We start from the raw sequence: 16,761 nt of genomic DNA on the forward strand, positions 1-16,761 counted from the left end.
GAAAAAAAAAAAATCAAGAGAGAAACTAAATACAGGTAAAATTTTAAATGCAGGGATACTGGAGTATTTTGAGGTAGATACAGTATTACAATGTAGCAGAGAGTTAAAGAAAGTGTGTGTGCTGTGTGTGTGGTGTTGGTGTGGTGTAATGTGTGTGTGTGTGGTGTGTGTGTGTGTGTCGGTGGAAGTCGAAAGTACAATTGCATAAAGTCACATACATTGTTTCTCAAAAAACATATGTTTTCTCTCTCTCTGTAGGATTACCTGGAGTGTATCAGTAACCAGTCTTGCCTGGCACTGAGCTCAGAGGAGAGAGGCTCTCTATTCGGGAACATCCGAGACATCTACCACTTCAACAGGTAAACAACAATCACCTACTGTACAACTTCAAAGAGGTAAACACACATACCTAAAACAAATATAGAGTGCAGTCTCCAAAGCATCTACTGAATGAAGATGGTTTGTGTCACCTGTCGATAAGAGGGTGGGGGGGGGTGTGTGCTGTAAACTGTATCTATCTATATACACTTCATGGCCAAAGGCATGTGGGTATATACCCCTTCAATTTAGTTGATTCGGCTATTTCAGCCACACCCGTTGCTGACAGTTGTATAAAATCGAGCACACCGCCATGCAATCTCCATAGACAAACATTGGCAGTAGAGTGGCCCGTACTGAAGAGCTGATTGACCTTAAACGTGGTACCGTCAAAGGATGTCATCTTTCCATCAAGTCAGTTCGTAAAATTTCTGCCCTGCTAGAGCTGGTCAACTGTAAATGCTGTTATTGTGAAGTGGAAATGTCTAGGAGCAGCAACGGCTCAGCCACGAAGTGGTAGGACACACAAGCTCACAGAAGGGAGCTGCCGAGTGCTGAAACGCGTAGCGCGTACAAATTGTCTGTCCTCGGTTGCAACACTCACTACCGAGTTCCAAACTGCCTCTGGAAGCAACATCAGCACAAGAACTGTTCGCCAAAAGCTTAATGAAATGGGTTTCCATAGCCAAGCAAGATCACCGTGCGCGTTCTCTGGAGTGATGAATCACACTTCACCATATGGCAGTCCAACGAATCTGGGTTTGGCAGATGCCAGGAGAATGCTACCTGCCCAAATGCATAGTGCCAACTGTAAAGTTTGATGGAGGAAAAATAATAATCTGGTGCTGTTTTTCATGGTTCAGGCTAGGCCCCCTTAGTTGGCCGCTGTCACAAAGATACACAGCAACACAGGGACAATGACATCATGCCCTACTCATGTAACTATAGCTACACCAGTTGACAGTTATTACATCAACCAAGAAGAATAAGGGACACACGCATACACACAGAGAGGGAACATATTTCAATTCATGGAAGTGACTTTTTGTTCTGATTACAGCACCCTAGGACCTAATAATGTGTCCTAAGTTACATTTGTTTTTTTGTTTTTTAGAACATAGATCAATAAGGAGTAATTTGTATGATTTAATTAGGTGTGTGTGTGTGTCTGTGTGTCTGTGTGTCTGTGTCTGTGTGTAAAAAAATAAGACAGGAAGCTAAATACAAGGTAAATTTACAATGTGCAGGGATACTGGAGTATTTGAGGTAGATACAGTATGTACATGTAGGCAGGGATTAGAAGAAAGTGTGCGTGCCTGCGTGTGTGCACGTGTGTGGTTGAGGTAGTGATATCCTGAAGTGATTTTGTTTTTCAGAGATCTGCTACATGACCTGGAGAAATGTAATTCAGACCCTGTGGCCATCGCAGAGTGCTTTGTATCAAAGGTACGATACTCTCTCTTTCTCTATTCCTCTTTCTCTCTATCTCTCGCACACCTTCTTTAACAGCCGGTTGGGAACCAATAAAAACTCCAAGCGTGCACATACACACACTGTCCGTGTCCGAATACTACATACTTAAACTGCATACTCATTTCGGAATTTGATCTATCCACAAGTTTCCCGTGTCCCATGATGCCTTGTYGGAATTATGGGTGTTATTTCCGGTTTGAAGTAAACAAACGTTTTCTTCATTCATTCATTCATGAAGAGCTTGCCAAACTAATAATGATGTGGGAACACAATGGTGGATGGATATCAAAAAGGGTAGTATTAGCCTACCTTTACCCTACGCAAATGATAGTTGGGAAGATGACGTGAAGAAGTGGCCTCGTATCACGTACGGTAGCATATTTACTTACTTTGTTGAATCCGTAGCTTGCGATGGTAAGGCGATGAGCAACTTAAAAAGTTTGGAGGCGTACCAATACCTACACAGTAACAAAGTTGTTCGGGTGTTATTGAAGGATGTTGGAGACGACCTTGTCTACCTAAAAGCAGACATGGAGCCGAGTCAGAGCCTGCACGCATCTCATCACAAGGCGTGGGTACTAGCATCAACGACAGGTGTCATACAGACAGCGGGTTGCTCATGTATTGCAGTGCCAGGATGCTCTTGTAGTCATGCTGCAGCAATTCTGTGGAAGGTCAGTAAAGTAACGACCAAAAATTACCAGAAAGTGCAGGACAACGGGTACTCCAGGAGAGGTTTGGGAAACACTGGGTTAGATAATAACTAAAAATATTTTCTTCAATGTAGGTTGAGAGTGCAGTCAGGCAGGGCAAAACAGGAATGGCATGCAATGATGTGCAAAGGAAGTGGAACTCAGATGTGAGTTAGAATGTAGGGCTGAGGAAGACGAAACACATACATTTTAAACACCACAGACCCCACCACACATATTCAGGCCAATCAACGTCATCACAGGACGATTCCACAACCTCCCCCTGACTTTTTAGGAACCATGCAGAGTTCACAAGCCACATCAACTCGGAAATGGCTCCACTATTTCGGCTCCAGACAAATGGTCTTCTTCAGCTAAGTTACAGAGCAAATGTAGACAGCAGCAGCAAGGCAGACCCAAGTCAACATGATTCAGCCCACACGAACACACTGTGTCACACTGAACACAGCACAACACTTACCTGTAGGAAGTGCACATTGTTTTATGAGGCCTACATCAAATTATCCCCCGTACAAGCAGCTACATTGATGGAAGAAACCAAGATCCAAAGTACTTCACAACTATGGCATGATGCTAGGAAGCTGCATCTAACAGCCAGCACAGTGAAATGAGTCCCAAAACGAAACACCACAGATCCCCAAAAATGTGTAAATGAGCATTTGTACCCAACCTTCACTGGCAATACAGCAACAAAGCATGGCAAAGACAATTAGGTCAATGTCATCACACTCCTGGAGAGCAGAGGGCATGTTGTGGGGAACAGAGGCCTGGTGGTGCACCCTGACCATCCTTGGTTGGGAGCCAGCCCAGATGGGATCCTTGATGCAACACAGCTCCTTGAGATCAAGTGCCCCTTCAAGAGTTCCACGTCAAATTTCTGAGTTCGCCAAATMGTGACATCAAAAGCTTGGATGATGGACAGTACCTATTCGTTCCAATGGAAAAGATGGGTACTACCTTCAGGTGGGTACATTTTTTTCTCCAGAAAATAGATTATTAGCTGTATTATTACAAGTATTGACCATTGTATTGTAATTGTGTGGCAATGTGCTTTCTTATTCCTTCTTTCAGACACAAGTCAATCAACCACATGTATTTATAAAGCCCTTCTTACATCAGCTGATGTCACAAAGTGCTGTACAGAAACCCAGCCTAAAACCCCAAACAGCAAGCAATGCAGGTGTAGAAGCACGGTGGCTAGGAAAAACTCCCTAGAAAGGCCAGAACCTAGGAAGAAACCTAGAGGAACCAGGCTATGAGGGGTGGCCAGTCCTTTTCTGGCTGTGGGGGTAGGGATTATAACAGAACATTGCCAAGATGTTCAAATGTACATAGATGACCAGCAGGGTCAAATAATAATAATCAGTGGTTGTCGAGGGTGCAACAGGTCAGCACCTCAGGAGTAAATGTCAGTTGACTTTTCATAACCGATCATTCAGAGTTAGAGACAGCAGGTGCGGAGTCCAAAAGAGAGAGTCCAAAACAAAACAGCAGGTCCGGGACATGGTAGCACGTCCAGTGAACAGGTCAAGGTTCCATAGCCGCAGGCAGAACAGTTGAAACTGGAGCAGCAGCATGACCAGGTGGTCTGGGGACAGCAAGGAGTCATCGTGCCAGGTAGTCCTGAGGCATGGTCCTAGGGCTCAGGTCCTCCGAGAGAGAGAAAGAAAGAGAGAGAGAAAGAYAGAGAATTAGAGAGAGCGTACTTAAATTCACACAGGACACCGGATCAGACAGGAGAAATACTCCAGATATAACAGACTGACCCTAGCCACCCGACAAACTACTGCAGCATAAATACTGTGACCATGATGGGCCTGGGCCTACAGAGCTCCAAGCTGGTCGTCTGGACACCAAGCAAGCACATAGAAGTGGACATTCCATTTGATAAAGACTACACAGATGCACATGTGCAACAGCCGCAGAAGTTCTCCTTTTTACACATGCTACCTAAGTTGGCTGATGATTTGGCTGACAAGAAGATACACCTCTGATATACCTACACAAACACAGTGTAATGATCTCTCAGCAGTTTATTTTTCATCGGACAAAGTCAGTTTTTCATAGGACAGAACCAGTTATTAAGACACTAACAGCTTACAGACAGTAGGCAATTAAGGTCACAGTTTATATTGTTGTTTTTAATAACCTGCCCAGGGACTGCGGTTGAAAATTAGCCAGCTGGCTAAAATCGGCACTTTTACTGAAACGTTGATTAATGTGCACTGTCCCTGTAAAAATAAAATAAACTCAAACAGTTATGAAAACTTAGGACACTAAAGATGCCTTTCTAGTGACTCTGAAAAACACCAAAAGAATGATGCCCAGGGTCCCTGCTCATCTGTGTGAACGTGCCTTAGGCATGCTGCAAGGAGGCATGAGGACTGCAGATGTGGCCAGGGCAATGAATTGCAATGTCCGTACAGTGAGACGCCTAAGACGGCGCTACAGGGAGACAGGACGGACAGCTGATCATCCTCACAGTGGCAGACCACGTGTAACAACACCTGCACAGGATCGGTACATCCTGCGGGACAGGATGGCAACAACATCACACCTGCGGGACAGGTACAGGATGGCAACAACTGCTCGAGTTATACCAGCAACGCACAATCCCTACATCAGTGCTCAGACTGTCCGCAATAGGCTGAGAGAGGCTGGACTGAGGGCTTGTAGGCCTGTTGTAAGGCAGGTCCTCACCAGCCCATAGGCAACCAACCCACCGTCGCTGGACCTGACAGGACTGGCAAAAAGTGCTCTTCAGTGACGAGTCACGGTTTTTGTCTAACCATGGGTGATGGTTGGATTTGCGTTTATTGTCGAGGGAATGAGCGTTACACCGAGGCCTGTACTCTGGAGCGGGATCGATTTGGAGGTGGAGGGTCCATCATGGTCTGGGGCGGTGTGTCACAGCATCATTGGAATGAGTTTGTCGTCATTGCAGGCAATCTCAACGCTGTGCGTTACATGGAAGACATCTTCCTCCTTCATGTGGTACCCTTCCTGCAGGCTCATCCTGACATGACCCTCCAGCATGACAATGCCACCAGCCATACTGCTCGTTCTGTGCGTGATTTCCTGCAAGACAGGAATGTCAGTGTTCTGCCATGGCTTGCGAAGAGCCCGGATCTCAATCCCATTGAGCACGTCTGGGACCTGTTGGATCGAGGGTGAGGGCTAGGGCCATTCCCCCCCCCCCCCCCAGAAATTTTCGGGAACTTGCAGGTGCCTTGGTGGAAGAGTGGGGTAACATCTCACAGCAAGAACTGCCAAATTTGATGCAGTCCATGAGGAGGCGATGCACTGCAACACCAGATACTGACTGTTACTTTTGATTTTGACCCCCCCTTTGTTCAGGGACACATTATTCCATTTCTGTTAGTCACATGTCTGTGGAACTTGTTCAGTTTATGTCTCAGTTGTTGAATCTTGTTATGTTCATACAAATATTTACACATGTTAAGTTTGCTGAAAATAAACACAGTTGACAGTGAGAGGACGTTTCTTTTTTTGCTGACTTTAGTTTCATAAATGCGTCAAGTGCAGCGTCTGGTTGCCCCTCATTACACACCACAGACCAGCAAATATTCTTTACATCATCAACATATGAATCACTACAAAACTTATTGTATGACCTCTTATACACTATTGTTGGAGCTTAAGCACAGTGAGAGAATCTGGCCATACATTTTAATTCACGGGCAATAAAGACAAAATATCAGGTAAAAAACCTAGGTGTTATTTTAGATTCTGAACTCAATTTCGAATCACACATTAGAAATGTGACCAAAATAGCTTTTTACCACCATTTCCCTCTCAGGCTGATACAAAGAGACTCARCCATGCTTTTATTGCAAGCAGGCTTGACTACTGAAATGCTCTCTTATCTGGTCTACCCAAGAAAGCTATTGGTCAACTGAAAAACATACAGAATGCTGCAGCACGGGTACTGACCAAGACCGGAGAGCACACATTACACCGTTTTTAAGGTCTCTGCAATGGCTGCCTGTGAGTTTTAGAATACATTTTAAGATTCTTCTATTMGTTTTTAAATCAATCCACGACTGTGCACCTCAATACATGTCAGACATGCTTTTAAGTTATGTACCCAGTATGTCCCTCAGGTCCTCTAACACTGGCATTTTAACTATCCCAAAGGCCTATGACCAAGAGGCATGGAGAGGCAGACTTTAGTTATAATGCCCCCAGCCTCTGGAATAGCCTGCCAGAGAACCTGAGGGGGGCCAAAACTGTGGACATTATTAAAAGTGATCTTAAAACCTTTAGCTTTGCTATTCCTTCTGGTATTTTTTAGTCATTCAGTTTGTATTGTTATTCTTTTGGTTTTTATCCTCTGATGAAGTAAATATTTGTTTTTATTTCACTTGTTTTTATTAGTTGTTTTCCTGTAAAGCACATTGTGTTGCATTCCATGTCTGAAATGCGCTTCATAAATAAAGCTTGATTTTATTTCAAAACCCTGTTTTTCACAATTTACTGCTTTTCCCACGGGGAACCTCCAGGCTGTGTGTGTGTGTGTTCGCACATACACGTGTACAGCATGTACAGTACTAGTCAAAAGTTTGGACATTACTCATTCAAGGGTTTTTCTTTATTTTACTATTTTCTACATTGTAGAATACTAGTGAAGACATAAACTATGAAATAACACATATGGAATCATGTACTAACCAAAAAAGTAGCCACCCTTTTGACTTGATGACAGCTTTGCAGACTCTTGGCATTCTCTCAACCAGCTTCACCATATATGTTATTTCATAGTTTCGATGTCTTCACTATTATTCTACAATGTAGAAAATAGTAAAAATTAAGAAAAACCCTTGAATGAGTAGAGGTGTKCCAACTTTTGACTGCTACTGCATGTATGGTATGATGTGTGCATGTGAGTAATTTTTTGGTCTGAATGGAAGTGTGTGTGAAATATTTCTATATTTGTATTTTCTTTGTGATTGTGTTGATGGAATCACACGTTATTTTCCTAGAGTGTGTACAGTACATGTGTGTGTTTGTACAGTATGAGTGTGCAAAGCTACAGAACAGGACAGCTCCCCATCATCTTTCCCCGTCTGTTTAAGATGCTGTTTCCTGTTATAACTGTCCACTTCCTGTCTTTGGCCTAACCCAGAGTATTTATAGACACATTATGAACACAATCAGGACCAGAGCTATTATCAGTTACACAACTCCAAATCATTTGATTTGATGTGTTTGCCTCGGCAGCAAGGATAGGGGGATGAGTAAGGAAGAAGGGTATGGAGAGATGGACATGAGTGGGGAGAGAGATAAGAACGATAGAGGGCTAGTGCAGAATGTGAGACAAGGAGGTATGGAAAAATGGAAAGATAAGTAAATGTCCAAGAAGGGAGACACTGAGCGAAAGACAGGGAACAGGAGAGACAGTCAGCGAGATTGAGGTAGAGAAAATGGAATAGAATGAGAGTAAGGGAGGAGGAGAACAAGGTTCATTCCAGCTTTGATAAGTCATGTTGCCTCTGTGTTTGTAATGCATGAATGCATGAGAGATGGAAACTGACAAATTAAAGGGGCAGGGATGGAACAAGGGGGCTTTTAATCACAGCACCTACAGCAGGGCTCTCCAAGCCTATTCCTGGAGAGCTACCGTCCTGTAGGTTTTCGATCCAWCCCTAATCTAGCGCACCTGATTCTAATAAATAGCTGGTTGTTAAACTCCACCATGTTAGTTACAACTGTGGTTGGACTGAAAACCTACAGGAGTGTAGCTCTCCAGGAAGAGAGTTGAGGAGCCCTGGCCTACAGAATAGTGCTCAACAGAGCCTTTAATAAGACATGGATACTGGTAATCATAATAATAAGGTTAACTTTCATTCTCTAACTTAAAACTAAAGAGAGAGGCCTCCTTATTCCCTGTTTCTAGCTCAGTAAGCATTGCTCAGGAACGCTTTACCAKTGACTCATCCAAAGTGACCACCCCTCTTCCCCTTGATACAGACACACTAATCCATTCACTGTAAATGTAAACTCACTCTCACTTTCACGTTCACAAACATTTTACAAGGTCTTTAAAATTCTCTAGTCAAAGAGGAATGTTGGTTGATTCATGAGAAGATAGTTTCTCTGCTACTGGTATGAATGCTTGCAAGTACTAATGCTAATGTAACACGAATMTAATTATTTTATCTTTCATTTCCAGAGTCAAGAGTTCCACATTTACACTCAGTACTGCACCAACTACCCAAGGTAAGAAACCCCAACTATGGCTGCATTAAACACAAATAGTTTGCCCCCCTTTTATTGTGTCTTTGTGCGTGTACGTTTGTGCGTGTTTGAAAGTCTAATATGAAGTATGAATGTATGTAAAAGCATTTACATTGTTACCTTATGTGATCTGGGTTTGCATACAGGTGAATCTCACCTTCACGTTCTTGATTCCCAGAGTGTCATATAGCTCTGTATTGTCTGTATAGAGCTACAATACCTCAGCCTTTCTCTCTCTGTGTAGCCTTGATATACAGCCCAACCCAACAGGAGTCCAACTCTATGCCTCACTGACAGTTAATGCCCCAAGGTCTCTCTATCGCTTTCTCTACCTCCCTCCCTCTTTCTTTTTTCTTTTATATGGAGCATATTGACGGAGTTACAGCCCCTACTCTGACAGATGGGTATTATACCCATCATCTTATCATACTCAGCGACTTTAATGTTTTATTTCACCTTGTGTGAACGACCTGTTGTTATAGGAAACCGTGTGTGTGTGTGCGTGCTTGTGTCTGGGGACCAAAAACATGAGGCAATTCTTCACAATGAAACCTAATGAGGGCTGTGTGTTTCACAATGGTTGTGACGCACTAAAAACAGCAAACCTGAAATTATCGATGATGATTAATAGGGTAGTTACAGATAGAGTGTGTGTGTGTGTGTGTGTGTGTCCACATTACAGTGCAGTTCCACACAGGCCTCACATTGTTCTCTCTACGAAACCCAAACTGAGAGCTCAGAATGACTGAGATACAGCAGCCTTGGTTCCTATTCTAAATGTGCGTGCGTGCGTGCGTGCGTGCGTGCYTGCATGCGTGCCGGTCGTGTGCGACCTTGGCTAGGGTCACCAGCTGTGTGAGGGGGTGGTTGAGGGTCTCAAAAATCCTTACAAGAGCCCATTCATACACACACTCAAATATATTCCTATTTGGCCTTTCCTTTTTCTGTAGGTCACAGCATAGAAAGTCCATGGGCCTTGAGCTGACCTTGCTCCGTCCTCTCAGACAGGACTGTGTGCGCATGTGATCAGTCACTCTGTCTTTTAATTGGTCTACAATATCTGTCATTGTTTCCTAGGATTAATATCAGGTTTTATTTTTCCTTCTCTCCCTTCCCCTTTCCCTCTGCAGGTCAGTGGCTGTGTTGACTGAGTGTATGAGGAATAAGGCAATGGCCAAGTTTTTCCGGGAACGTCAGGAATCTTTGAGACACTCCCTGCCTTTGGGCTCCTACCTGCTCAAGCCAGTGCAGAGGATCCTCAAGTATCACTTACTGCTACACGTTAGTAGTACATCTATACACACTCAATGACACCTACCTCACACAAGCAAAGCCCCACATACTGTGCATTCGAAAACTATTCACACCCCTTGAGTTTTTCCACGATTTGTTACATTACAGCCTCATTCAAAAATGGATTAAAGACAAACACATCCTCATCAATCTACACACAATACCCCATAACAAAAAAGCTAAAACAGGTTTTTAGACATTTTAGCAAGTGTATTACAAATAAAAAACGTTGTTTACATAAGTATTCAGATCTTGCTATGAGACTCGAAATAGAGCTCAGGTGTATCCATTGATCATGTTTTTCTACAACTTGATTGGAGTCCACCTGTGGTAAATTCAATTGATTGGACATGATTTGGAAAGGCACACACCTGTCTATATAAGGTCCCACACTTGACACTATATCTGAGCAAAAACCAAGCCATGAGGTCGAAGGAATTGTCGCTAGAGCTACGAAACAGGTTTGTGTCGAGGCACAGATCTGCGGAAGTGTACCAAAAAAATTCTGCAGCATTGAAGGTCCCCAAGAACACAGTGGCCTCCATCATTCTTACATGGAAGAAGTTGGGAACCATCAAGACTCTTCCTAGAGCGAGTCACTGGGCCAAACTGAGCAATGGGGGGAGAAGGGCTTTGGTCAGAGAGGTGACCAAGAACCTGATGGTCACTCTGACAGAGCTCCAGAGTTCCTCTGTGGAGATGGGAGAACCTTCCAGACGGACAACCATCTCTGCAGGACTCTACCAATCAGGCCTTTATGCTAGAGTGGCCAGACAGAAGCTACTCCTCAGTAAAAGGCACATAACAGCCTGCTTGGAGTTTGCCAAAAGGCACCTAAAGGACTCTCCAGCCATGAGAAACAAGATTCTCTGATCTGATGAAACCAAGATTGAACTCTTTGGCTTGAATGCCAAGCGTCACGTCTGGAGGAAACCTGGCACCATTCCTATGGTGAAGCATGGTGTTGGCAGCATCATGCCTTGGGGATGTTTTTCAGTTGCATGGAATGGTAGACTAATCAGGATTGAGGGAAAGATGAACGGAGAAAAGTACAGAGAGATCCTTGATTAAAACCTGCTATAGAGCGCTCAGGACCTCAGACTGAATGTCCTCGAGTGGCCCAGCCAGAGCCCGGACTTGAACCCGATCGAACATCTCTGAAATAGCTGTGCAGTGACGCTCCCCATCCAACCTGACAGAGTTTGAGAGGCTCTGCAGAGAAGAATGGGAGAAACTCCCCAAATATAGGTGGTCCAAGCTTGTAGCATCATAGCCAAGAAGACTCGAGGCTGTAATCACTGCCAAAGGTGCTTCAACAAAGTTCTGAGTAACGGGTCAGAATACTTACGTAAATGTGATATTTCACATTTTTTTWAATCTTTTTTTTCTTCTAAAAACCAGTTATTGCTTTGTCATTATGTGGTATTGTGTGTAGATTGATTTTCTTTTCTTTTTTACGATTTTCGAATGATGCTGTAATGTAAGAAAATGTGGAAAAATTCAAGGAGTTTGAATACTTTTTGAATGCACTGTACTTCTAACACACACTGTAAGCCTAACCACACAGAACTGCATCCAAAACTTGCATTTTTGTGTGTACAGTTAGCTCTAATGGACTGTATGTACAGTTAGCCACCAGTCTATTTTTGAACTAGCTAACTCTATTGCCAAGAAAAACCAGGCAAACATTGCTGGCTATTACAGAAACAGATGGTACCCAGTCTAACGTACATCTAGCCGATTACATTACCCACTCTAACCCCGGGTGTATTTCCTGCCCCCTGTAGGAGATAGCCAACCACCTGGAGAAGGACACAGAGACGTATGAGGTGGTGCAGGAGGCCATAGACACCATGCAGAGAGTAGCCTGGCACATCAACGACATGAAAAGGAAACATGAACACGCTGTCAGGTTGCAGGTAAATTAACACTTCCAAATGAACATGCTTAAACATGTAAACAGGTACATAGGCACACATGCTCACACACATCTGCATATGCAGGTGTGTGTGAGCCCACATACAGGACTTGGGTTTTGTCCTCAGATCCTCCCATCGTGCCCCTAGCCTTCGCCAGTCTAGTTTGCATCCCAAATGTCCCCCCTATTCCCTACATAGTGCACTACTTTTCATCAGAGCCCTATGGGTCCCAGTCAAAGTAGTACACTGTATAGGGAATAGGGTGCCATTTGGGARGCTTTTTTGGTTTCAGTCTCATCTAAGTTATGCAATACATTGTTTTCCAGGGCTAAGGATGGCCTTGCATAACACAGTAGGCAGAAAAAAGGGAAAGTGTAGCTTTAATCTATGGGGAGGGAGGATGATCAGATGGTCAGATGAGTGAAAGAATGTGTGTGGAAGTATTTCGTCAGGATCTGTTAAAGAGTGCTTAGTTGACCTGTCTAAATCTCTCTGTCCTTTTTTCTCTCGCTCCTCTCCTTCCTCTCTTCTCTCGTTTGGCTCTTCTCTCCTCCTTCTCTTCTGTCCTTTCTTGTTTTCTCACTTATTTCACTTACCTTTCTCTGATCCTATTCCGCTCTCTCTATCCCTCTCTTACTCACTCTCCCCCTCGCCTCCTCCTCCCTCTCTATCCCTGTCCCTCTCTCTTTCATTCACTCTAACCCCTCTTCTTCTCCACCCTCTCTATCCCTGTCCCTCTCCTTTTCATTCACTCTAACCCCTCTCCTCCTCCTCCACCCTATATCTCCCTCCCTCTCTCAGGAAATCCAGAGTCTGCTGACCAACTGGAAGGGGCCTGATCTGATTGGCTACGGGGAGCTGGTTCTGGAGGGGACGTTCCGTCTGCAACGAGCCAAGAATGAGCGCACGCTCTTCCTGTTCGACAAACTGCTGCTGGTCACCAAGAAACGTGAGGAGGCCTACACCTACAAGGCCCACATCCTGGTTAGTGACGACACTAACCCTAAAATATCTCCCAAAACTATCTCCCAAAAGGTGTACCATAATAGAAAGACATCCATCATACTAGCCATGTCTCTATGTCATTATAGTGTTGCAACCTGATGTTGGTGGAAGTCATTCCGAAAGAGCCACTCAGCTTCAGTGTGTTCCACTACAAGAACCCCAAACTACAGCACACCGTACAGGTAACGCAAAACTCCACCCCACTACTAGAGCATATTCCACAGGCGATTGTACAGCATAGAGTACAAGTAAATTGTACTATATCACTTGTGCCCTGCCAAGCCCACCACTCCAGACTTGTTCAATTCTTTAGGGTGGATAAGAAGGGTTTGTCATTTCTCAACGTGAGTGTTTGGGTACTCACTTCAAACAATTCCATAATCTGTTTTACGTAACAAACACATAGAGAAGTAGAAGGTCAGAATCCACTGTTGTTATGGGTTTGTGATAATCGTCTTATACACCGTTTAAAGTCTCTCCCTTAATCTGTCTTTCTTCTTCTCTCCTCTCTGTTGTGTTGTCTTCCGCCCCCAGGCCAAATCCCAGCAGGACAAACGCATGTGGATCCTGCATCTGAAGAGACTCATACTTGAAAACCACCCGGCTAAAATTCCAGCCAAGGTGAGACACGGAGCAAGCAATGTGTGTGCTCACTTACGACATAAACACAACACTGAGTGGGAGGGAGTGGAATGGTCTCTCTTTCTCTCTCTCTCTTTCTCAATCCCCCCTCTCTCGCTTACTTCCTTTCCTCCTCCTCTCTCGCTATCGCTCTCCACTCTCTTCCTTCAGTCTTGGCTCCGGTGCAAATGGAAAATTATGCTTTTGTCCGGAGGAAATTGTTGAGAGTGTTCATTGTAATTACAATAAAGGGATCTCTTGTTAAACTTGATATTGTAAAGTAGTCCTGTTCTGTTTGGTGAAGACTACTGTCTGGCGCCATCTGGTGTCTGGAAGCCCCATATATCAACCTCAAGTATAGGATTACCGAACTCTGTAATATAGAGCTCACTTTAATAAAGGAACATTTAAAAAATATTCAACTTTATATTCATCATCTCCAGCACCACCCCAACATCAAAATATGTGAAAATTGAATGACTATACAGTACCAGTCAAAAGTTTGGACACACCTACTCAAGGGTTTTTCTTTATTTGTACTATTTTCTTTATTGTAAAATAATAGTGAAGACATCAAAACTATTAAATAYRWCATATMGAATKWWGTAMTAKRGAWSTCTGTAATATAGAGCTCACTTTAATAAAGGAACATTTAAAAAATATTCAACTTTATATTCATCATCTCCAGCACCACCCCAACATCAAAATATGTGAAAATTGAATGACTATACAGTACCAGTCAAAAGTTTGGACACACCTACTCAAGGGTTTTTCTTTATTTGTACTATTTTCTTTATTGTACAATAATAGTGAAGACATCAAAACTATTAAATAACGCATATGGAATCATGTAGTAAACAAAAAAGTGTTTTAAAAAATCTAAATATATTTTATATTTGAGATTCTTCAAAGTAGCCACCCTTTGCCTAAATGACAGCTTTGTACACGCTTGGCATTCTCTCAACCAGCTTAACCTGGACTGCTTCTCTAACAGTCTTGAAGGACTTCCCACATATGCTGAGCACTTGCTGGCTGCTTTTCCCTAACTCTGTGGTCCAACTCATCCCAAACCATCTTAATTGGGTTGAGGTCGGGTGATTGTGGAGGCCAGGTCATCTGATGCAGCACACCATCACTGTCCTTATTGGTCATATAGCCCTTACACAGCCTGGAGGTGTTTTGGGTCATTGTCCTGTTGAAAAACAATGATAGTCTCACTAAGCGCAAACCAGATGGGATGGCGTATCGCTGCAGCATTCTGTGGTAGCCATGCTGGTTAAGTGTGACTTGAATTCGGAATAAATCCCCAAGTGTCATCAGCAAAGCACCCCCATACCATCACACCTCCTCCGCCATGCTTCACGGCGGGATCSACACATGCGGAGATCATGTTTAATGGCCCAAACAAGTCTCTTCTTATTATTGGTGTCCTTCAGTAGTGGTTTCTTTGCAGCAATTCAACCATGAAGGCCTGATTCACGTAGTCTCCTCTGAACAGTTGATGTTGAGATGTGTCTGTTACTTGAACTCAGTGAAGCATTTATTTGGGTTGCAATCTGAGGTGCAGTTAACTCTAATGAACTTTTCCTCTGCAGCAGTCTGGGTCTTCCTTTCCTGTGGCGGTCCTCATGAGAGCCAGTTTCATCATAGCGCTGGATGGTTTTTGTAACTGCACTTGAAGAAACTTTCAAAGTTCTTGACATTTTCCTCATTGACTGACCTTCATGTCTTAAAGGACTGATGGACTGTCATTTCTCTTTACTTATTTGAGCTGTTCTTGCCATAATATGGACTTGGTCATTTACCAAATAGGGCTGTCTTCTGTAAACCTTGTCACAACCGGTTGGCTCAAATGCATTAAGAAGGAAAGAAATTGCACAACGTTTAACAATGCACACCTGTTAATTGAAATTAATTCCAGGTGACTACCTCATGAAGCTCGTTGAGAAAATGCCAAGAATGTGCAAAGCTGTCATCAAGGCAAAGGGTGGCTACTTTGAATAATCTCAAATATATATATTTTTTGTTTGTTTAACACTTTTTTGGTTAGTACATGATTCCATATGTGTTATTTCATATTTTTMATGTCTTCACTATTGTTCTACAATGTAGAAAATAGTCAAATAAAAACCCTTGAATGAATGGGTGTTTCAAGTTTGACTGGTACTGTAAGGTTTGTAGTAAAAAAGATACAGGAGGATAATTGTTTCCAATGACATTATCGGTGTGCATTGTGTGATTTTAACAAGTTATGAGTTGGCATTGCCTACTAATTGCCTACTAATTGGTTGATGTCATTGGAAACACTTATCATCTTTCTTTTTTACTAGAAAACATAGAAATGCACCATTTTCACATATGTTGATGTTGGGGTGTTGCTTGAGATGATGAATATGAAGTAGAACATTTTTGAAATTTCCCTTTAATGTAGGGATCATCAACTAGATGCAGCTGCTGAATAATTTTTTTCTTGAGCGGATGATTATGGTGCCGGAACATAATTACAAATCATTTGTAGACTGCAAATTGATCGCAAGAAGCCCTAACAGATATAATTGATATATGATCACATGCGTCTGTTTATTATGCGTGGGAATACTTAGGAATAGATTTCCAAATAAAAAATCTTTTGGAGCGGATTTCCTGGTGTTTTTAGTTTTTTATATCCATCAATGATTTTATATTTTTCATAAAAATATGAATTTTTGCTCAGAAAACTTGGGTATCCAAATAAAACTACCCGTGTGCCTCCAGTTGTGGAAATCTGCCTTAATGGTTGTTGTTTGTTTTAGTTTTATTCTCTTGATTTTCAGGCCAAGCAGGCCATTTTGGAGATGGATGCTATGCGTAAGTATCCATTTGATATTGATTGTAGCCTCTTGTGACTATTATAAGATCATTACGTTCATGGGTGTTTATTTGAGTGTCTGTAACATTCCCTCTCCCCTGTCCTCTCCAGACCACCCAGGGTTCCAATACAGTCCCGACAGGAACAAGAGGAGCCCCCACACCAAGGAGGGCCCCTCCCCTCGACGGGTCCGCAGGAAGTCAGGTAAGGAACACAGGAAGTACAGGGACAGGAAGAAGGCGCTGTAAATTATTTGGTGCTGATGCCAGTAGACTGGGCCTGTTTCTCTGCCTCTATGACTGACATGTCCTGT

General features: G+C 43.1%; 1 protein-coding gene and 1 long non-coding RNA gene across 2 annotated transcripts in view; both read left to right on the plus strand.

The window, feature by feature from the left end:
• LOC139027903 (uncharacterized) overlaps nucleotides 1–16,761 on the plus strand; it is a 393,207-nt gene that overhangs the window by 200,012 nt on the left and 176,434 nt on the right. The window lies entirely within an intron of this gene.
• Nucleotides 1–16,761, plus strand: part of LOC111961241 (pleckstrin homology domain-containing family G member 1-like) — a 41,882-nt gene that overhangs the window by 18,895 nt on the left and 6,226 nt on the right. The window contains exons 2-11 of the mRNA XM_023983362.2: nucleotides 259–359; nucleotides 1,695–1,764; nucleotides 8,698–8,744; nucleotides 9,893–10,043; nucleotides 11,843–11,974; nucleotides 12,776–12,958; nucleotides 13,066–13,161; nucleotides 13,514–13,600; nucleotides 16,414–16,447; nucleotides 16,560–16,652. Of these exons, the coding sequence (XP_023839130.1) occupies nucleotides 259–359; nucleotides 1,695–1,764; nucleotides 8,698–8,744; nucleotides 9,893–10,043; nucleotides 11,843–11,974; nucleotides 12,776–12,958; nucleotides 13,066–13,161; nucleotides 13,514–13,600; nucleotides 16,414–16,447; nucleotides 16,560–16,652 (994 nt within the window). The remainder of the gene's footprint in view (nucleotides 1–258; nucleotides 360–1,694; nucleotides 1,765–8,697; nucleotides 8,745–9,892; nucleotides 10,044–11,842; nucleotides 11,975–12,775; nucleotides 12,959–13,065; nucleotides 13,162–13,513; nucleotides 13,601–16,413; nucleotides 16,448–16,559; nucleotides 16,653–16,761) is intronic.

The sequence above is a fragment of the Salvelinus sp. IW2-2015 genome, linkage group LG1 (genome assembly GCF_002910315.2).
Source record: "Salvelinus sp. IW2-2015 linkage group LG1, ASM291031v2, whole genome shotgun sequence".
Lineage (NCBI taxonomy): Eukaryota > Metazoa > Chordata > Actinopteri > Salmoniformes > Salmonidae > Salvelinus > Salvelinus sp. IW2-2015.